General features: G+C 43.9%; 1 protein-coding gene across 5 annotated transcripts in view; it reads left to right on the forward strand.

Moving 5' to 3' along the window:
* The window catches only part of ttll7 (tubulin tyrosine ligase-like family, member 7), an 85,101-nt gene that overhangs the window by 11,188 nt on the left and 49,973 nt on the right, over positions 1–23,940 (forward strand). For all 5 annotated transcript variants that reach the window (XM_078168805.1, XM_033622752.2, XM_033622754.2 and 2 more), the window contains 6 exons: positions 236–357; positions 2,872–2,939; positions 3,245–3,403; positions 7,589–7,805; positions 10,885–11,049; positions 15,015–15,173. In XM_078168805.1, the coding sequence (XP_078024931.1) occupies positions 236–357; positions 2,872–2,939; positions 3,245–3,403; positions 7,589–7,805; positions 10,885–11,049; positions 15,015–15,173 (890 nt within the window). The remainder of the gene's footprint in view (positions 1–235; positions 358–2,871; positions 2,940–3,244; positions 3,404–7,588; positions 7,806–10,884; positions 11,050–15,014; positions 15,174–23,940) is intronic.

Genomic DNA, 23,940 nt, shown 5'->3' on the forward strand with positions numbered 1-23,940 from the left:
GCTGTGAGCTTTATGATCTATAATCTCACAGACTCATTTCTCATATAATGTCTGCAGAAACAGAATTTAAGCCTAGCAAAATGTTTGAGTGAAACATTGATCTGTAGTGTAGAAATATTTGATTTGCGGTCACATCTTGTTCTCACAAGTAACTTTGTGATCATGAATATAAAGTTTATTTAAATGACTGTGCGGCAAACTCTGAATGGAATCTAATGTGAGTGTTTTCCCACAGTTCGTATAGTCATCAGCGAGGTGGACTTCATCAAGACCCGGGAAGATGACGAGACTGCCAACCTCATCTGGAATGACTCGGCCGTGCAGCACGAGAAAATCGCTGAGCTCAGGAATTATCAGGTACACCGCATGGCTACCATGTCAAGTCAGCACGCCTTGCTCAGGGGCACCGTAGCCTAGAGGTTAGAGAGGAGAGCTTAGGAATAAGAGTGTCAGATCCAATTGCTGTACTGAACAGGAAAAAAGAAAAACTCGATCTTAACCTTTACAGTATGCTCCAGTAAAGCTGCTCAGTGGCCAGCAGCCAAAGACCGAGATACTGATCAGCTCCCAGTGGATGTATGTAACTTTGTAAAGTCTGGAGCAGCAGTTCTAAAGAAGATGTTCAGCTGACTTTATCGGTAAACCAAGAAAAACAAAACAACCTGCCTCTGATCACTGGAGGTGAAGACGGATTTTTCCCAAAGATTCCTTAAGATAAAAGGAGCAAAGACTCTGAAATGAAACAGTGCAGTGCACCAAAAAGTAAAGGATAAAAAGGATGAAACAAAGATGACAGCAACTGTAACCCGCCTGTGAGAATTTCAAAATTACTTTCCTGTAAGAAAAACCAAATCCCTCACTTCAAAAACTCCTTTGGTTGGAGTTGAATAAACATGACACGATTTTCTGCAGATTCTTCTAACCTATTACAGCACAAAGCATTTCTTGATAAGTTTTTTCACACGTTTGCAGAGAGAACAAACCACTAAACCAGTTTGATGCAAGGCCTTCTCCCAAACCTTTGAATATTTTGCACCAAAATGTGATGAAATCTGAACTGTAACAAAAGATACATCTCATTTATTGTCACAGCTCAAATTGCATTGAGAGAAAAGCAGTTAAACCTTAGATTTTTTAATACAGCCATTTTACTTGCTAGCATATGCAGTGCTGATGTAACAACACACATTACAGGTGAAGACAGTAAGGTCTCATGTACACTGCTGGCTAATACGAATAATTAAAACAAAATGTGGAGTTCTGCTGTGAAAAAAATGGGTGTTTGTACACCATCCTGCCTTCCAGTACATTTTTCTACTTGGTAAAGGGAAAAATAGGAAAAAGAAAGATCCCTTGTCAGGCTTACAGAAGTTATAGTAAATGTCAGAATGACATGAAATAGAATAAAGATAGGTAGGTAGGTTTAATTGTTCAAGGCAATGAAATTACAGAGCCCTCCGAGTGCACAGTGCATATTGCAAAATAACAAATTAAGAGTAAAATGAAGAAAAACCAAGCAATTAAAAAGGACTTATGGACATAAATTAAAATTAAACAATAAATAACAGAAAGAATTAGAAATGTGACGATGAATGGAGGATTCTGAATGTGTCCACCTGCTTTCCCTCTGACCCTGAGAGGTAAAAGAGAGACAGCAAATAGGAATGAGGGCTGGAAAGGGAACAACAGAGCTTACACGGAGACAGATATGAGGACTGACAGGTAGACTGACAAGTAGTGAGCAGCAGGGGTGGGGGGGCAGGTTCAGATGTCACCGGTGATGTTGACAAGACAGACCTAAACAACGAAGGTTGCTCTCTGTTCTGTGTACTAGTCTGAAAGTGATCTTACCTCTGTTTGACCCCCCTGTCCCGCTGACTGAACTTGCTGCTGCCGCTGCTCCCCCTCAGCTGCGAGCGTTAGCCATCCATCTTCCCGAGTGCTCATTTGATTAGACTGGGCACTAATGATCGATTAAATCACAGGCTAGAAAGAGTATGGCTTGTTAGGACAGGGGCGGCAAGAGTTCGGCTGAGTAGATTGAATATTACAAATACTGTAACAGCTTAACGTGTAGCAATGTGGCTAATGTTTTCTCATAGAACGGGTGATTTGCTGTCAATTGTTTTCACTTGCTGTCTCGCGCCGCTGTGGTGTTTCATGAGATAATTTCTCAGTAGAAAAGTAGAAGTCCCTCAACAATTGGTTTTGATTTCCCCTCACAAGCCACGTCGTCTCGTGGCATTGGCATAATTGTGCAATCTCTTCCGAATCCCTAATTACGTCTGTCTCGTTTGGATAATAATCACGGGATCCTTTTACACTCTGCGTTCTTGTTTTTTTTTCTCCCTCTGCTTTCTCTCTCTCTCCCTCTTTTAATTCTTCCCTTTTTTCCGTTTAGTGATGTACTGTGAGAGTTTGCTGTCAAGTTTCAGTTCATACGAGCCTAATTGCCCTGTTCAGGCTCATTTGGTCAAAGAATACAGAAAACCCAGAGTTTTTCCTTTACCCCCCACCCCCCTTTCGGCGCATTCAAAGCAATTCATTCAACTGTCACTGCAGGAGCTTGCGATGCAGAACCAATTACCTCGGCCCCTCGGAGTTGAGATTGATCGTTTTTTTTTTTCTCTCGCCTCTTCCCTCCCCAACCTTTAAAGTATAAAAAAAAACACGGAAAACTAAATAAGGGTTGAGAAAGGTCTCAGCGTCACCTTTTTGTTTTGAGTCCGTAATTGGGCATAAATGTCAGAACATTGTAAGCTCACTTCAGGTTGCTGCCTTTAATGTGCTCATTTTTATGAAGGGGTGGGGGTGGAATTGAGTGGCGTAATGGCCCTAACAACATTATTATGTCTGCCTGTCCCTCTGCAGAGAATTAACCATTTCCCTGGCATGGGCGAAATCTGCCGGAAAGACTGCCTAGCAAGAAATATGTCCAAGTAAGTTTTCAATTGAGAGTACTTTGGTTCAGTTGCAGATGTGCAAAAACAACAGCATTTCAAAACTCAGTGTTTAGCCAGATGGCACCCTCAGAAGTCACAACTGGGTACGTGTAACACGCCGCCATTACAAGCCAAATAAGTAGGAGACACTGCTGTAAAGGCACAAAATTCAACTTTACTGTTAAAATGCAAAATGTGTAAAAACTTGTCATTTTAAAAAACACAAATACAAGACTCCAGATGTTTCTAAAAGTATAAAATGTCGCTCTGCTCCCACACACGCCCTTTCTCTGTTTCTCCAGAATGATCAAGTGCCAGCCTCAAGAGTACAGCTTCATACCCAAAACCTGGATCTTCCCCGCTGAGTACACTCAGTTCCAGAACTATGTCAAGGAGCTACGCAGGAAACGCAAGCAGAAGACCTTTATCGTCAAACCTGCCAACGGAGCCATGGGTCACGGGTAGGTCAGAGGGCAACGAGTGCCCCAGAACAAGTCTAACACACTAACTATAAGACTGACAGACGGATCCGGGCCATGACAGAGAAGGCGAGAGTGACTGAAGTGGAGGATAGAGAGCAAGATAGTGAGTCAGTGGAGGAGGAAATTAGCAGTAGAGCAAATAGAGGACAAGCACAACAAAACAAGGTAATAGGAGGTTTGTGACCCTGACATTGGCGTCTATGGAAATGGCATTATGGTTGGGACCAGATTGAGTATTTGAGCTGAGAGGGTGTGGTGAATCTCATTGTTGGCCTCATTGTCCTCGATGGTCACACTCTCCATAAATCAGAGGTTATCGCTGCCAGTGGAGGACACACACACTCTCACACACCACACACACACACGCAGTCCCTGGCAGTTACTGTAGTTCCTTCCCTGAAGGTCTCTGCATGTGATTATTGGATATCTTTATGAGGCACCATCAGCGGAGACCAGTCAGACTAGAAAATAGACCAAGATGGCTGCTGCAGGGGACTCTGTCTCACAATAACATCTCTTTATCAAAAGATGAACAGGCTGTGGTACCTGAATGCATATTTCATGCCTGCAGTCCGATGGGGTGAGCGCCTTTCTCGGGGTTGTGATGTCACATTTCTGTGGTATGTTTTCACTATCCTGACAGCTGAAATCATGAGGTACTTAGAGAATCAGTAAAGAGGTGTGGTGACATGAAATTTTACTCGTACATTGACAAATTTATTAGGTACACCTGTACACCTTAAAGCAGTCAAATGTAAAATGTCAGCAGTCAACACAACATTGATGACGCAGTGGTGGTGTTGCTCTTTGCTTTGAGAGGACCCTGTTGAGCTGGTTTGGTCGTCTCATACGAAAGCTCTCCGGGTTTTGGAGGAGTTCCAGGTACCACTGAGGAGATCTGCTGATGAGAATTCGGAAACTCCCTGTGGAAAGGGACGTTTGGGCTCTGCTCAATCTTTTGCCACCACACAACACTGACAAGGATAAGTGACTCAAAAACAAAATTGATGGATGCAGCAGAAGTGGTCGGCAACACAAGTATTCTGAATTGCCTCCAAAATTAAGACAGTAACTGATTCCAGTGTTACATGTGTGGGCCATAACCAACTTATCTGGCACTCAAACAGAATTTTATTGAGCTATGATTTGACCTGTGTGGAGGTCAGGCCTGCATTACCAAGAGAAGTGGAAATGCCAAGTGGTTTCAAAGTCAAAGGTTCAAGTGTGGTTGGTTTAGCAAATAGTTTTGTTTTGTAAAATGAAATGTAAATTTAAAGACAGATGTGGTGGCGGTTTAGAGCTTAATTTATAAAGAGCAAATTTCTGTTTCGAGAAATTAGAGTTTTATTCCAATATTTAGGGTGACATATGCAAACAGATCCCCAAGCTGGTCAGCCAAGAGATTCAGAAAAGAAGTTAAGTTGCCACTACTTGTACAGGTACTCGTGCATTATAGCATCCTTAGTTCTCACACTTAGCAGAGTATTTCATCTGTACCTCCAGACCTTTGTCTAGGCTGTCTATGTTTACTGTGCATGTTTACTGGGAACCGAGAGTTGATGGCTAAATCCCACGTCGATCTCAATACATGTCTTTGTTACACGGCCTTATTCTTTCACACAGAATCAGAGGCACATGCAGCTCATTCGGCTGCCTGTGTAGTAATGCTAAAACAAGAATTACGAACACTTGAGAGTATGCTGAAACTGCACAGATCGAGAAACATTTACCAAGTATTGTTTCTGACGTATTATTCTTTGAAAATGTGCTCCCTGAAATACCTGTGTGAAGAAATACTTTGGAGTGCATTCATCAGTGGCACCAATAGGTGGGGATATTGAAGTACAAATAGCTCAGCATGCTTCACCTCTCCCTCTAATTCTCTTTGAATTTGTCCTTTCTGGTATAATGTGAGCATTACTTATAACTCCATGCTGCACTAAGCCCTTATTTATTAAAGAATAAAAGGCAGCAAAGGCTGAATTATTGCAATACATTAAGAATATGAAAGATGATGAGTTTAGCTCGACCACTCAACGGCGGGCGGCTCACAAGATTAGATTTTTCTCTATTTTTTTTTGCATGGTGTGACGCGGCAGGAAATTAAGTTATATCTACCCCCTGTAATTTATTTTTCCGTCGGCCGACTAAATGAAGTTACTGTTTGTGTCTGAAGCGCAGCTTGTTATAAGGGAAACAAAATAAAAGTGTGTGCAGGGCTTAAAAAGGCGAGATCCCCTCCGGTGCCAAATTAAATAGGCAGGGGAGAGTGGGCCGTGATTATCTGACACCCCAGCTCATCAATCATGTCGTCTTCTCCTCAGCTACTCCTCCTTGACTAACTAACACCGTTAACCCTGTCCTCATCATTCAGCTTGCTGTCTGCCTGTTAGGAGGGCCCTTCACATCATCGGTCAGCCTGCCATCAACTTCTTCTCTGTTCAAGCACTGTGATAAGCAGGCCAATGAAGCGCACGTCCACAGTACGCCACTGTTTTAGTTGGCAGAAGCAAGTTGTGATTGATAAACCTGAAAGTAACAACAACATCGCACCAATGCATATCTAAAAGCTGGGAGAGTTTTATCACACCCCTGAAGGGAGGACTGCTGAACTAAGATCTCATTTCATCATCACCTGAAAGGCATTACCTGATCCCAGCCTAGATTCACACTTAGAAACTCATCAGCAATGCTCCAGTGTTTCTGCTTCATCAAAGTTAACTGCACAGGTGAATTCTTTGGTCAAATTACAACAACACAGGCCGCACTGTTCCCAGGATACTGTATGTTCTGGCTGTGATTACAGAGCAGAACAATGTTTGCCCTCTGGTGGCTCAGTGCCACAATATCTTAATACCTCAAACTGTACTTTTTGAACAATCAAGTCTTTACATCTTGGCCAAAAATTGTGTTTGTGTGTGTGGTGCGCCTGCTTGCATGTGTATAATGGAGCCTTCCAGGCTGTGCATGTAACCAATTTAGGCCAAGTCTGCCTTAACTATGAGTGATGGTGATATAGGTCAATCGCGATGCTTGTACATAGTGGGAGATTGTTTAGAAGTGAACCCTAAACCCCACCCTGCACACATGCATACACCCATACACACACAGACATTTCACAAAGTTTGGAAAATACTGCCCCTCACCCTCGCGTGCACGGCCACATGGATGCACACAAACTAACACAGCTCATTCTTGAGTCCAGCTAGCAATGGCCTGCGTACTATAAGGCCTGAGTGCCAGTGACATGAGACCAAAGCAAACGAAGGAGGGTGGAGGTTGAGACGGAGCACAGTGTCTGCTCCTATTAACCTGCCCAAAGACCCGTGCTACAGCATTTGATGCACTGTGCCATTCAGAGTAAGCAGAGTGGAGTTTGGCTTCAGAAAATCACAATGTTCTCCAGATGCTGGCGGAGCATTTCTCAGACAAACCAGCATTCATGTTGTACCTGTCTGTTTTTTGTACATTTATTTTTCAACTGTATTATTTAGATGGCCAGGTAATGAAGGGAGCAACAAAAGTTTTGGAACGCTCAATGCCCCTCAGAGCCAAACAGCTTGTCCTGCTCAAACTAGACCTGAGGTATGCTGAGCGCACTCATTTACAGATGTTTTCAGTGAAGGTTCTGTAGCAATGGAAGGTCACATGAATACCATCAGAGCACAATGGCTCTGACCCTTTCACTCCTAAGGGCTAAATGTCTTCAGTGTAAATATAAGAACCATTGCGTGCAAAGTTAGGACATATCTTTACCCTCTAACTGCATCTATTGCTTCTGTAGACCATTATACTTACTATCATTGCTTTGGAAAGCAGAGGCAGAGCAAAGTTCCTCTTGGGATGTGAAGATTGAAAGTATCACCATAACAGGCAGATGTGGCACCCCAGCAATACGTCCCCAACATGTCCTGATGAATTGAAATGAAATACAGTGTTGAACCCCATTAAAATATGTATACTGTTTGGCTCAGTCCCACCCCTCCAACAGATACAGTATGTAAGACAGTGCCAATGTCATCAGTCATGTTCACGGTCCCCGCTATGCTGCCATCTATCATTTTTTTAATTATCTTTTTTGTCTTTACTATGCCATATTTTATTATGCTGCTGACGACACCCCAATTTCCCCCCCAAGGATTAATAAAGTTTCTGTCTATCCAGGATCTCGCTTATCCGTAACTGTGAGAAGCTGCCAGCCCAGGAGCACTTTATCGTTCAGGAGTACCTGGACAAGCCCTTCCTGATGGAGGGCTACAAGTTTGACCTGCGCATCTACATCCTTGTCACTTCCTGCGATCCGCTTCGCATTTTTCTCTACAACGACGGCCTGGTTCGCATGGGCACCGAGAAGTACCACGCACCCAGTGAGGCCAACCTGGTGAGTCACAGACAATAATACGACTAATAATAAAGATAAGGACATGTATTTGTGTAGGATTTTCAAAGTAAAGATACAAAGTGCTCTACGGAAGCTTCACATAGACTTGAAAGTGCACACATGGTCATAGACGCATACCTTGTACCTTAGAACAGGACATGCATCTTTATTTGTGCACCATCTGTGCACAGGGCCAGTTTGATGAGTTGCAGACATATACACAACTGTTCATGGATTTATATTAGAAAGTACATTCAGTACCAAGTGTGTGGCCAATCAGGCGAGTCAGAAATGTACAACAGACAGATAGAAGAAAGCAGAGCAGTGTATTTGCCCTGCACACCGGAGCCACGGGCTTGTGCAACTCGACATAATCAAATTAGACACACAAACAAGAAGGAGGACAGAGGTCGGGAAACAAAGTGTAATCTCTTCAGGATCACAAAAATATGTATATATTGTACTCATATACACAGTCAACAGTGCCCGAATGCAGACAACTGTAGGGCTGATATTGTTCACACACACACACACACACACACACACACACACACAGACGCATGTGAACACACAGAATGGGCAGGCATACTGTATGCACACAGCTGAGCGTAAATGTCCACATGCCAGATGTCTCCTGTAATATCAAGCCGCTCATATTTGCCTTGAGGTTCTGCACCTGCTGAAGCACAGTCTGTTGCTGACGGGATGCACACACACACACACACACACACACACACACACACACACACACACACACACACATACACGCACAGCTTCCTATCAAGCATGATGCTTATCTACAATATGAACACACGCTCACACAGACACGCCGGACCCCTCCTGTGACACAAATGTGTATTGTCTTGCCCAGTCTGTGACACATGATGGAGTGAGTCGTGCCATGGAGATGGATGTTCAATCCCACAGAGAGTGGATCCCAGACAGCCATCATGGGCTGGAGTGGCCTCCGGTCACAGTGTTATTGCCTCGTAGGCTAAGGACAAGGATGTATTGTCTTCAACTGTGAGGGATAGTGTTTAAAGAGAGGAAGACTACAAGGGGTTACACAATGGCTAGTTATAATCAGCCACTCAGTGACGCATTTTAGCCACGCTCTGTTGGAACTCTGGGGCACTTCAGCTCCGACTCCTCTAATCACTGATTGCTTGAGATTTTGGTGATCTATGATGGTAAGCTTGTTCTGCTGTTGCACTCATTATCTGCCAATCCCATAAGAGCATAAGAACCATTTTTAGAAAGAGCATTGATAATTCCTGTATTGCACAGCGAGCTGTTCTTTTCTTGCTGCACCATTTCTTACCATCTTTAGTTGTTGCCAGGGGACGACTTTGTAATGTTTTTGCTTTTTCCTTTATTCTTGTTTCATATCACTTAGGAGAACATGTTTTACAATACAACATGGCTATGTGCATTGTGGGGATAAAAGCATTAACACCCTTGAGGATGTTGTTTGCTGTGATGATTATCATCACTGACAAAGGTATAATTACACTAAAGAGCGCTGGCAAAGGTACCGCAGCTTTTTAAGTACAATATACAGTACAGTATATACTCCATGTATTAAGATAAAGTTTCATAGAGCGCCACAGAGAGGACGTTTATTTGTAGGCCGAAATGGAAACTGGTGTCACCCTGGTCCTCTTAACGAAAAGCCAATAGGATTTCTCCAGTGAAGTTTGGATTATTCTAGAAAATAAGCTCTGTCGGAAGAGAAAGGATATGATTCTTTCACATTTCGTACAGCAAGATCGCCAGAAGTGAAAAGCTAATGTTATATATGAGCTACACTGGGCGATGTATAGTTGGTGAAGATGCTCAGTCAACCAGGTCATGGTAATCATAAGTGCTATATATCGTAGGCAACTGGACTTGCTTGCGTTTCTTGAAGACGTTTCACCTCTCATCCAAGAAGCTTCTTCAGTTCTAAATGACTGGTGCAGAGTTGCAGTCTTTAAACCCTGTGTGGGTGTGAACTTTTTTTGCAGAGTCGTTAAGGTCACATGTGAGTCGTTGACCCGCCTGGCCATCATGTGTGTCATTAGGGTCAGGTGGGAAGGTGGGACCAGGGGTGAATGGGTGTGAAGTCGTCTGGGGAGGGATCCCAAGACTGCATTGTAGGTGGGTGATAAGTGGTGTCATAAGCCACCACCTCTGTTTAACGATGGTCGTTCCAGCTTGATGTAGATGGCTTCTTTTACTCCTCTTTCAAACCGCTCTGTAGTCTCACATAGCTACTTGTTGGCAAGCGTCTTTTTTAAGACATGTAAAAGCTTCAGAATTTACAAGTGGGGTATTAACTGCTGTATTTTATGCCGTGGAACAAAATGTGAAAGTTAACTGTGTGTTAAACTTGTGTTAACTGCAGACCTTACTTTAGGAATTTCTAACCAAAAACCCATCCAAAAAACCCATTGACTTCAAGATGAGAAACCAAAAGTGCAAAATTGGGACTCATTCCTGCACCATTCTACTGTGTCCTCTATTGCTTATAATATTTGTAGCCATTAGTATTAAATTGCTGTTATACTGAGCAACTTTTAGCCATGAATGCATCTAACTGGGAGCAGGAAGCAGATGAAAATGAGCTTAATTTCTTCATCAACTCAGTAAATAAAGGAATTCAGAAGAAAGAAGAAGAGAATAATTTTTATGCAACGACAAACAACACACGCCATCTGGTGCAAATATGATCTGCTGTTGCGATGACATTTGAAACTGAATGTTGTCACAGCTTATAAGAAGATGTTTACTAGTTTTACAAGTACACCACGGACCTATGACTTAGCAATATCTGGCCAAATTGTCATTAGGCATGCTGTATTGTCAAACTTAAAGACAAGGACCAGGCTTTTTTTTGTTTTGTCATTTATACAGTGGTAGTAATGTGCAAGTGTCAGTAAATTCAGCCTTTAAAATCGAGCTTACTTCTCTCCGATCTGTGTTCCTGTGCAAGAGCTGTCCCATGTCGCTGCTGCACTATCAAATTAAATGGAGCTAGAAATGATGAGCCAGAGACAGGTGTTAACATGTTAGTGTCAATTCCCCTTTGTCTCCACAGAGCCAGCTCTACATGCATCTGACCAACTACTCAGTCAACAAACACAATGAGAACTTTGAGCGAGACGAGACGGTGGATAAAGGCAGCAAGAGGTCCATCAGGTGGTTCACCGAGTTCCTCCGCACCAACGACTACGATGTGGCCAAGTTCTGGGGAGACATCTCGGTATGTGGGGCACAAACACAGACACACAGCTACATGCAGACATATCAAGGCGGATGTGTATTTCCGCGAAACGCAAGGATGTGCGGTATGATAACAAAACGCACCACAAATGCAAACAGCACACGCAGGCACCCGTAAATTTAATCTGTAAGTGGACACTCTTATATACACACGCTCTCGCTACTAACCAACACACGTTGTACACAGAACACAAGCGGACTGGCAAAAGGTTTGATATGATTTGTTATGACAGTAATTCAGAAAGCTTCCGAGCTTTGTTTAATTCCAGGAAGAGCTCAGTGAAAACACCATTCCTGGAGGGTGAGCTCTCGGTATCTGGCACTACTCTCAGCTCATCCAAACACCTTTACCATGTTCATTTTCTTTCATCAAAGTCTTTTTGGGAGATTTCTTTACCTCCTGTTCCTCAATCATTCTCTTTTTAACTTACGCAAATCCATCCCATCATACACCCCTTTGTCTTTCTGTTACTACTCTTTTAGTAACTCCCTTTTTGTTCTTTTCTGTTTCATTCTTCTTGACCTTGACTTTTTGTCCCTCTGTCCATACTCATTTGGGGATGTCTGGTCCCTCAGTGCTTGTTCTCCGTTTCATTGTCTGTTCTCATGCTACAACCTCAAAATCAAATCCCACTGGTTATTATATTCTCCTCAAGGCAATCTTTTATTTCTTCTTTCTATCAGCTCTCACTTTTCTTTATGTTCACGTTGAACAAAGTGGCTTTTGATACTGTTGTAGATGTTGTGGTCAGTGCTTTAACTTTTTCGCTTCCCTTTCTTTAATCACCTCTTTTATATATCTTGTGTAAATCTCTATGTGCTCCATTTTGTCAAGGCGTTAAAGTTCTAGTTTTCTCTCTCTCTCTCTCTTTTTTTTTTTTTACTTTTCTTCACTTCAGTTTTCATTTTCTCTCATCTTTCTTGTCCCTCGGTGACACGCCAGAGAGTGTCACCCTCTGACTCAGCCAGACCGTCCGCCTCTCCTCTTGCCTTCTCACCATTTTTGTCTCTGCTCTTTCCTCAGAAGTTGCACCACTTTGGTGTTAGTGCTCTCCGTTTCGCGCTCACACACAGTGTTTTGTTTCAACTCTGTATTTATGCTCTCCGCTCACTCTCCTCTCTCCTTCTCTTTTCATCTCTCCTCTTACATTTTTGTTCCCGTACAGACCAAGCAGGCTGCCCTGACTCTTCCCACCGATGGTCACGGTCAGAGAGTCAGAGAGTTTGTTTGGCAAAAGATTGTCTGTGGGGGTTAAGAATATCTTGTATGTGTTTTTTTTTCTTTCTCCATGTTTCACTGGCATCTCTTTCATACTGAGGTATTATTGATGTGCTTTGTGGGGCAGTGTGTCCAAGGTTTGATCAGCAAAGCCGCAGCTTTTTTATGTGGATGTAATTTTGAGATCAGTGTCTGACTACAAATAGGCTAGTTATCGAGGCCACGGCTAGACCACCGTACTGCTCTCCTGCACCCAGCAGTCATACCAGGCTGGGAAAACTGCGGGCCAGCAATACAGCATAGGGCTTGACTGGTGAGGGGAAGCGGAGTGCAGATGGTGTGTGTGTGCGTCAGAGTAAACATGTAGTAGTCAGTACAAGTAAATAGCTACACTTTGTCCACTGGGATGGGACTTTAGAGTGATGTTAATGCTCCTTTTCTGATCATGTTGTATCTATTTGGTGGACAATCAGAAATAATAAGGGTTACACTTTTATAAGACACTTTAAAGTGATTATCTTTATCCTACAGTGAACATAAATAGGCATTTAAAATGCAGTTTTAGAAAATCGTTTTGATGAGTTCTCCTGCATAAATGTATTTTGACAGTATATCTCATTTTAGTGAATGACAAAAAACTGTTGCACATAAATGCCTATTCCAAACAGCTAATGCCTTTCAACAGTTTTTTATTTAATTTAGCTTGACGAATAGGTTTTACCTTAAATTTTACCTTAAATTTTACTTACGTAATACTGCCCATGGCTTTAATATCAGACATCCTGCTGTCTTGACTAGTGAGAAGCCCGATTAGTCAACTAGTCAATTAAACATTTCTACCCTCGCCAGTGGACAACAGAAACACTAGTTGGTTAAACTTGTGATGACGATACAGAGAAGAAAACGGGAGGAATATAGACAGGCATATGAGACCAACCAGCGGCTCTGATCATCAAACGCTCTCTGTCTCTCTCTTTCACACACACACACACACACACGCACTCTTACACTCAATGGATGGAACTGCATGCACATCCACATCCATGTGACTGGTACAAGCCTGCAACTGTCTGGTGAACTCTTACGTGGAACGTATGTCTGAGCCACACACACTTGTGGTGAGTCGCTAAAAGAGTCTGAGAAGTCCGGGGCTGTTCATAAGACATTAACTCACTCACTCACAAGTTCTCCAGCAACACATGTTGCACGTGCTACGCTAAATCACGGACATGAACCAGCTCCTCTTGCTCCGCTGTCTCTGTGCTCGCAGCCATTTTCACACTGAGGCAGGTGCGATGACGTCATCGACGATAGGACGGTAGAGCGCAAATATCTACCGTGGGCCAAATTTATACCATTTCTACTGTCTACCGCATATGCCGGGCAGCCCTAGTTTTGTGCAGTGTTCATAATGCATGGTGCAAAGTACCACTCTTCAACGGCGTTTAAAATATGATTTGGTTATTGAAAAATGTGATTAGCGGTCTATAAAGTCTCTTATAATATAGTTTTTTTTCCTTGCATTTCCAGTCAACTTTAAATTTAAACTTGCATTTCAACGTCAGGCAATTTAGTCATTTAAAAACATCGCAGTCTCAATTGCACTGATGCAGAAAGAGAAGTGACACTATTCAAACTGTTAAAACATAGATAAGATTAATAAATTACACATGCATAATACAATAGCTTAAGTAATACACAAATGTATGCAGGTGAATTGAAAACAATAAAGGATAAAATAATTCAAAGAGGCTTATAAAACCATTGAAGCCCAAAGCGAACAAACACAGGCACACATGCACAGTGCTAGTCAGTGGCCAGTGCTGGGGGCTCAGGATAAGGAGGGAGGTGATGGGGGCAGGGACAAAGACACACACATGCACACACACACACCAGCCAGTACCGGGGACTTTGGGCATAAACGGCAGTAGTGGGAGCAGGTGTTTGTGCCGGGCAGCCTGTGGGTCAGACGGGTGGATGGATGGACAGATGGATGGAGGTATGCAAGCAACAGACAGACTGAAGAGGGAGGGGGGCTGCCGCCTTATCAGGCCAGGGCCAGACCACCATACCCCTCTCTTGCACCCAGCAGTCAGACAGGACTGGGCAAACTGCAGGCCAGCAGCACTGCGTGGGGCTTGACTGGTGAGGGGAAGCTTTGTGCTGTGTGTGTGTCAGTGTGAGCATGTTTACCCCAGCTGCACAGTGGGAGTAAGCGGGCAGGTAGCAGCCAGCAAACATACGTGCACACATGAACACAGGTTGGGAGTCACTAGCCACACAGATGGACCACCACCAACACCGCTGAAAGTCTGTGTGTGGGTGAAATTTTAAAGGTTCTGTGCCAGCAACACTTTCTGTTTCTCCTCGGCTTTTAAACTGCCAGAGTATCTTGAGACACAGGAGAACTGGATGTAGGCCTGCCTCTTTAAAGCAGCTCTGTAGGCTACAGGTTTGCTATGTGTCATGATTGCTCCATTGTCAAAGTTTAGTCCTGAATCTAAAGGTTCAAGCATTTGTCTGCAGTTGCAACCTGCAATTAAAGCAAGACTCCTAATTGCACCCTTTCAGTTTAAGTAGACTGTTAATCAGCGGCTATAAAAACTGGCAGCCTATGGCTTTTTAGGATGAATGCACCAAAAAAAAGTAAGATTTGTGCTCTCTTTGACAGCTCAGCCTGGTGATTCTCTCACTCTTTGTGTTTGTGTGTGTATGTGTCCTGCCAGGAGCTGGTGGTGAAGACGTTGATAGTGGCTGAACCCCACGTGCTGCACGCCTATCGCATGTGTCGCCCCGGCCAGCCACCAGGGAGCGACAGCGTCTGCTTTGAGGTCCTGGGCTTTGACATCATCCTGGACCGCAAACTCAAACCCTGGCTACTGGAGGTACGACTCCGTGTGTGTGTGTGTGTGTGTGTGTGTGTGTGTGTGTGTGTGTGTTTCTCACTTTTTTTCCTAATAATTTCTTCTACTTTTTGTTTTAGTTATTTTTGAATTTTTAATTAAATTAATTGCAGAAAATAAGCGTTATCACAACATCACTTAAAGGGGCAGATTAATTTGTTAATTTGGGATAGGGTTAGGGTTTTTAAAGTAATTCTTACTTGTTTTCCATTTCAAAACATATTGAAAATAATGAAAGAACAGTAGGAGATTTATGGGAGGATGATTCATGAAACTGCGTATGTGTTTCTCAGTCAGAAAAAGGAAGGCTGCAGTCTGTACAGTCTCACCTGTCTATGCTGGTGCTAAAGTGACAGCGGCACCTAAACTGAAGTAATGTGGCATCAGCAGGAGAGAAGGAGACGTTGCCCCGCGCTGACAGAAAGCATAAACACACACTGATTTTGCTTACACACTCTTGTCCCTGGTGCACAGAAACACACACAAACACCCGCGCAGTCTTAAGTATGTATTTATGCACCTCTGAACACAAACAGACACATTTACCATGTAAAATGAAAAGGACGTACACAGCCACAAACATGCACGCACAATTACATGGATGTGTTCATTCATACACACTCATGCGTACAAATAGAAATGCATGCATACCAAGCTGCATATAAGACAAGACAAAGACCACTCGCGCTCACACAAAGGAAATCACACACATGCAGGGGAGGAAAATATAGGTCAGGACGGCAGGTTGACTAGCAAGGCACCCACCCCTCATTTTCTCAGTGTCAGTCTCTGAAGTGTCAGTCATTCTGGAGATGGATTCGAGCTCAGAGTCCATTCCGGGATTTCTGTCTCACCGTTATGATGTCAGCCAGTCAGTTAAAGTGTGACCTAAATCCTTTAACCCAAAGTGGCTGCGCGCCTTCCCCCCCCCCCCCCCCAACCCCACCCCCCACCCTTTCCCACAAATTGACTCAAGGATGGGGAATGCCTGTGGGATAATTGTTTGTTTTTCCCCATCATGACAACCCAAAATAAATCTTGTGATTTCCAAAAGTCTCTGATTTGGAGAAAAGTGGCATTTCATAGTTGGTGGGTGTCAGAAGAGTCATCGTGGAATTAGGGTGTTATAATTACCTGACTCTTTTTGTGTGGTTGAGCAGTTGTAGCTACTATATGACAAAAGGATGTACAAGAGAGAGCAACATGATGGTGTTCCTTTTGACTGCTGGTGCACTGTGACAGTATGTGTGTGTGTGTGTCTGTGTTTGTGTGTAAGTGTATGAGACATGGCAAACAGCCGTGAATGCAGTTGTTCCACTCCAGCAGTAATGATCCCCCCTGTGCTACTAGCAGCTCTCTATAACTCTCATCAATTAACATCCCACGCGCGTACACACACACACACACACACACACACACACACACACACACACACACACACACACACACACACACACACACACACACACACACACGCACACACACACACACACACACACACACACACACACACACACACAACCCTGCTTCTCTTTCACGCAACATTTACAGCAACAATCATTTATTTCCAAAATTCAACTGATTAGTCAAGGGATAGTTGCAAGCACAGAGACCCCTTCTCAAATCCTCACTACGTACGCTGTCAAGCCTGAAAATAACTTTATTACCACTTTTTAGCCTGTCGACGTTCATTCCTATCCTGCAGGGACACCACACACAGCCTGGCCCATAGGCTGGTTGCCACAAACGGTACCCTATGGCAAGCCCTCAGGTCCAAATTTAATTTTTCAGCAGATCACTTTGCAGCATTTTGTGGCAAATTGAATGTATTGCACTGCATTTCACCATTTTTTTTTATTTTTTTACTGTCACCCCCTTGAGTCCCAGAATACAAAAAAGTTGTGTCAGGAATTGAAACACAATCTAGGTCTCACAGGTTTGTTTTGAATCTGTGGACTTCAGCTCTCAGGTTCCCTTATTGGTGTCACTGTGAATTATGTGCGCCACGCCTCGTTGGGGCTTTACCCAGACTGCTGTTCCGACAATGTCTTCCTCTCTTACTCTTTAAAACGTCAGACTTGGTTGTTGGACATGCAAACACGCAGCCAGGAAATGAAGGTTCAACCTGTGTAAACTCAAAGCCAGTCGGATACCTGAACGCTAGATGGTATCATATATAAGAAACTGTCAAATGACATTAATCCTGCCCTTTGTATTTGTATTTTTGTCTGCTGTTTTCCAAGCGTGTGTAGGAGGCCGGGGAGGAAAAAGGAACATGATTGCCTCTCACATCCTCCAATTACGCCTCCAGAAAATAGCCACTGTTTTTTTTTTAGACAAGTTATTCAAAGTAGTGCAACTCCAAACTCCAGTGATTAGAGGACACACTCGCCTTTATCTTGCCATTGCAAGAAAACCTCTGTGGAAGATACAATACAGTGGCTCTTTGTAAGCGGACAAAGAGAAATCATTGCAAATATTCTGATAACGAATAGGGATACTCAAGAGGAACAACCCGGCGACCAGCGCACACCTGCTAAATAGCTTGTCACAGGGGTGAAAACAGAGAAGGCAAGAGTGATGCTTCTCAAACCGAGGCCAGGCATCAAACAGGCGCATTGTGCTCAGAGCAAGTATAGAAGGGGGAGAAGAGAAAGTAAAAAGAGAGAGACAGGCTTTTGTGTGATCCTTATCTTAATTCAGCGGGGTTTTCAACACAAGTTTTACCTCCTATTGACATTCAAAACATCAGTGCTACATAGGCGTGCACACATACACACACACACCCTTGCTCAAATGGCGTAACCCGAGACGTTCACTTTCATTAAACCAGCCCAGACAGCATCTGTGTCTCGTATAGGAAAGGCGTTTCATTGAGCCGTGATCTTCGCTTCACACAGACACACACGCACGCACGGACACATTCACACAGTCTGCCTAGACTGTGGTTTGTGTTGTCAGTGCCAAGGGTTTTGCTTTGAGGACTTCATTGAGTGTTTTCTTTGTCTTTTGACAGCACAAACAAAAATACACTGGAAATCGATGCAGCAATGAGCATACATTTAGTTTAGCTCAGGAACCACCTCGTGATGCAGGCTCATAAATCCTGCACGCACGTGGGGGTGTCTTAAAAATTGGGGTGCGTGGGTCAAAGAGAACAGAAGCCGTCTTCAAATCCAGTGTGAGTCATAAGGAATGTGTCTACTCAATGGCAAAATATAGCAATGGGGCAGCATTATCACCCCTGCACCCCCCTCCTCTCTTAAGTTTATCCAGGGCCCATGTGCTGTAAGACGGCATGACAAATAACGTCAAATGGAGTGAAGAAAATAGGAAGGAAAAAAAAATTACTAGGAGTTTTTTGGGGTGAGGGGTGAGGACAAGAGGAATTTAAACACACACATAAAGTATTCCTTTAAATGCTCCACCCCTTACATGTGCAGCAGAGCCAACAAAGAGCACAACTCATTGTTCTCATAAGGTCCTGATTGGTGTCCATGGACCACAACACAGGGACGGGTGGATTGAGGCCCGGCCTCATTACAGACTCTGGCTTACTTCTTCTTCTTCTTTTTTTTTTTTTTAGTCGGAAAAAAAGAGCTCAAGCTGGTCAACTCTAAATAAAAAGAAACAAGTGTTTGTAGTGAGCAGGAATAATTAGAAACCTGCCTGGTGTGTGAGAAGCTGTCTCTCTAGTGTCAGGCTCCAGGCAGCTCAAAGGCTGGTCGGCTTGCTTGTTAGGGCCACAGTCAGTGTGTGAGGGTGCATGTGTGTGTGTGTGTGTGTGAATCTGAATTTGAGTTGTGTCAGTGTGTATGGTGTTTGAATGGGTACATACTGTAGGTACTGTATGTGTGTTTGCTCGCACTATGAACACACACACGCACTATGAAAGCCACCACATGCAGCTGAGGGTGTTTCTGTGTGTCTTGTGAATGTGTCTACTCTCTATATGTGTGTGTGTGTCTGCATGTGTGGTCTTTGCCCCTCTGGGAATCGTCCTCTGCAGTGTGTGTGTGTCTGTGTGTGCGAGTGTGGTCGGGCATTCTGATCTGCCTACCAAACCAACTCCTGCCCACAGCCTGTCTTTTTATCCAGCCGGAGAGGCATGGAGGAATCCTGCTTAAAAACACAAAAACAGACCAATTCAGTTTGCGACAGAATAAAGAGAGGAGGAAGAAGGCTTGTTTGCCAACTTTCATGGCGTTTTTACGTGTCCAGTATTAAGATGCCATTGGACACAGGAGCTTAGGCAGCTTGATTATTGATGGCTGCAACTTAACTACCATCTCCTCATCCATCTCTCTGGCTTTCTACCCCTCCTGCCCGCCTTGTGCAGAGTGATTGGCAGCTAATGAGGCGGGCATGGTTAGGTCAACCGTGGCACTGGTTTGTTTGTGTCTCAGTGTGTTTGTGTGTGCGTGTGTGTATGTGAATGGGCATTACGACAACAGACCAACAGACTGCAGCTGGACTGCTCCCCTTAGGGCGGTGATTCTTCACCCCTCCTCTCCCTCCCTTCGCCCCTTCCTGCAACTTTTCCTTCTCGTTCTGTGCTCTGTCCCCGATTGCTTCAAGATGAGTTTGGTTTGCCTGTCCATCCCTCAGAGCCAACATAATCCAGACTTCCTTTTTCTTTTGAGTGCAAGGGTATATATGTGTGCGTGCATGGGGGGGGTTGTGTTTGTGGGGAGTAATCTGCGCTGGCAAGTGTAAACAGATGCCACGACACACACATACAAGTAGAAACAAACACATGGATATTTTTTTTACTCTCTCTAACATCCCCTACACACATAAACAGACTGCATATGTATTACAACTGCTGAAAATACTGTTAATTTCCTGTGCGGAATAAATAGTGCCTCACACTTATGAAAGCTTTCAATTGAAATTCTATTTCATCTGTGCAGAATGAGATGAAAATTTTATGTTCTCATAGCTTTCCATAAAAGTCTAAAGAGTAGCCATTCAAAGCTGTTTTCCGAGGAGTTCTGGCAGAAGGATTTAGAGGTTAGCCCGCCTTTCAAGAAGTGTTTTCTAACCCCTACAACAGCCGAGTCGAACATTATTGTGTATTCAGGGTGATTAAGGAGGAATTTACTTGCTACCTGTGCTCTCCAAATAATTTTCATCCCCTCATGATTGAATTTTCGAGGGTGAAAAATGATAGAGGAGAATACATACAGTTTGGTATACTCAATTATCTTTCAGAGTCTCCCTTGCACCCTTCCACCTTTCATTCTCCTTTTGCCTTTGATTAATCTTTGGCACTTAGTGGGAGTCATTCTTATTTAAATGTCCATGGATGTCGTCCTGAGCTCTGAGGGCGCGTCTTTCTCCCTGCGAACCCTAGGTGGCAGTAGTTACCTACGAGCCACTCTTTGGCTTGTAAGAGGTTTATTAAAGAATAATTAGAATGATGTATGGGACTGTCTGTCTCTATCCACATCCATTTTCCCCCAACATGACTATTTCATGGAATAAGTATCAAATTAGTAGCGCGCAGGCCTCGTATGTGGGGCAGTTGAAAACACACCCCAACATTTAGTCATTTATCATCAGGCATGTATGGCAGCTCCACTGACTCTGTGTGTGTGTGTGTGTGTGTGTGTGTGTGCATGTGATTGAGAGGGAAGATATATACTGCATGTTTATGAGTGACATCTGGAACTGTAGTGTGTGTGGTAGAGTGTGTACGAGACTGTAAAGGAAGATATATACCCCTGCATATTTATGACTGACAGTTTTGGACCTCAGGTGGGTTTTGCTGATATATTCTCGCATGTTTGTAAGTACTTAGGAGGGAATTAGGTGTGTGTGTTTGTGTGTGCGGCTGCATAACTATGTCCACTTTTACCTTCTCGTGCACCCTGGAAGCACCTTTTGCTTTTTGTGGCTGTGTCTGATTGTATCTCTGCGTGTCTTCAAAAAGAATACCCAGCAAAAAAAAAAAAAAAAAAATAAAGTCAACACTCCCTGCACCCTGCCAGCCGGCCAGTCACGCAGGTCAGGCCAACTGGTGGCTAAGCTAAGCGCTGGCCTGCTCACTCCCAGGACCTTTACCAGCAGCTCAGCATGCTCAGCTAGAGTTTCCCTCTGTCTGACTGGACCACTAAAAATGCCACAAAAAGAACAAAACAGTGATTGATAAGACGGCTGAAACAAGAGAGCGACTTAACATGGCGGCCAGCTGTCTGTCTTTCTGTCGCTCTGCTACTCATGCTCTCCCTCTCTGCCTCCCTTTCTCATTCCACCATTGTGCGGCAACAAACACTCCATTCTGACAGCGGTTGAACTGTGCCGATACCCTCGAGTGTGCGGGGCAGAATGGGAGGCTTGTCAAAGCAGTGGTTGTTTACACTCTGCCAGGAATAATAAGAGGGGGTCGTTTTTCTGAACCGATTAATCACGAGCAGCCCTTGCACTTGTTTGACGAGTATTCCAGACGCAGAATGGATGTCGATGGGGGGAAGCAATTTGTTGTGGAAAGAAAGCAGCTGATTGTTGTTGATCCATTGCTGTTGCTATGTTATTAGGGTCGGTGTGACACAGCAGAGGCCACAGACGCAAACTGTTTGATGCCCACTACATTTTCAACAGTGAATGAGTCATATGATTATTGTAAGCATTTTTTTTTTACTGGGTTTATTCATAATTGAAACGATAACAATAAATTGTCAGATGGAGTTGGAATCTGACTCATTGCAGTGCCATAGTGCGAACTGAGATTGAGTTAATTCTCTCTAGGTGTGCGATGGCCTGTGGCTACAGTAATAATAGTGTTATTGTTGGGGTTTGATTTTGCTGTATGGCCATTACTTACTTATTAACTATCTTCGAGCAGTACACCCCCATGGGGGCCAAACATTATAAGACTGACCCTGCATCCAAACCAGAGGGTAAAGAGAATTCCCCACTTGGAAATTAATAAACTATATCAAATCAAATAAGGCATGTAAAATGTGCTGGTTGCACTTCTGCCTCGCTGTTTGTACTTCAGGGCCTGCAATAAAGATCAGTAGACATTCTTGCAGTTCACAGACAATTCAAACCAAATGGATAGTTGAAGAAAATTTAATAAGCTGCCCCCGGAGCACAGGCTTTATTTGCCTTCATAAACACTGGCAGGTTACCTGTGTGTTTCGGTCACACACCTCCAGGTGCAGAAAATGAAAGAGCTACATGTCCTGTGTGGGGTACGCTAATGATTTACAGCTCACCCTCGGATCTTTGTATGTTTAATTGAGTGATCAGACGATGATAAACCTGTCTTGTGAAAAATTACAGACCGATACGTTCTTTTCCTACACACTCATTCTGATGTTTGACCGCGTTATATTTGGTCTACACTGATGCAATTCTGATGCTGAACCGAATCAAAGCATAAGTAAAAAGGAGTTTCTAATCTTTTCATCTGACATTTTTATTGAATGCGTCTTGGAGCAACCGAGGGCTCCTTTAAGACCCTGCCAGAGTCACTTAAGGAAATCAGAGTGGGGGTTTTGGGAGCCTGCAGGGGTTCATTAGGACCAGACTGGTCCAACTTCCTCTGCCAGAGAGGAAAAGGAGAACACAGAAACACGGTGAAAGAAATGAGTAAGAGAGTTAACGACCAGAGAGCGAGGGCTAGCAAGTCTGGGGGGGGGGGTGAGTGACCAGACAGAAACCGGGGTGAGAGACAGGAAGAAACAGAGTGGGAAGAGAAACTAACCAGAAGAAGAGGGTGACAGGCGGAGAGTAGAAGGAAAGAGACCAAAGATTGAGGGAGAGCAAAGAGAGACAGCAAGTGCCGTGATGCCAGTCTACTCTGTGACAGCTTGATACCACAAATCAAACTAAGAAATGAAGACAAGTAACGAGACAACCGTCGCCAGGATCACTGCCAGTCTGGCTGTTACCTATAGGCTACAGCGCTCTAAAGCCATACTCTTTTCATTGTGGCTGTCATATCGGGGAGTGCTCTAAATGAAAACAGACCTCTCCCCTCTTTTTCTTTTGTGGTGTTTTTTTTTTTTCTTTAGGTAAGGTACTGTAGGTTGAAGTGGAGCTCTGTCCTTCTCAGCACACAGAGGGATGTATTGTAGACTTCATTCTATTGAGTGAAAGAGTTGGATAGGGTCCCTGTTCCTTTTTTCTTCTTTGCACTGGAAGACATTCATCACCCACCCCCCCCTCCTTCTGATAAATGGTTGCTGTGTAGAAAAACACACGTGTGGGTGCGTGCACACACTTACGTCGGCACGCCCATACAAACCCATGTCATGTTGGTGCAGATTTAGTAGCTCACTGGTGATATTTGTGGATGTATCCTCTGAACTCGTGGAAGAGACTCGGGCAGCGATGCCCCAGCAGGCTCAGAGTAGGTTATTAAGTTGCTTCAGGTTTACAGAGACAGCGACAGCTCGGGATAAGTTTTCATATCCTTGCGTGCTCTTGTTCGCTTACGCTCAGCTTCACACAGCTACATGCATTTCAACATGAGAGCCTCCTTGCGCAACCGTATTCATGTCGTGGGAATCTGGGGTTTAGGCGTCTGACTGAAGGACAATTTAGGAGTAGCTGCTGATGTAGGGAGCAGCTTTACTGATTCACTTAAGCCTGCCCAGATTTTTTTTACAGCTGCTTCCTGATCCAAATGGACAAGCTTTCAGTAGTTACTGCTCTTTCTTGGGCTACCTGCCCCACGGCTGGCAACACAGTCGACGCTCTGGCTCTCTCAGTTCCTCGGAGCCTGGTTGTGATGTAA

Source organism: Epinephelus lanceolatus, chromosome 6, assembly GCF_041903045.1.
Source record: "Epinephelus lanceolatus isolate andai-2023 chromosome 6, ASM4190304v1, whole genome shotgun sequence".
NCBI lineage: Eukaryota > Metazoa > Chordata > Actinopteri > Perciformes > Serranidae > Epinephelus > Epinephelus lanceolatus.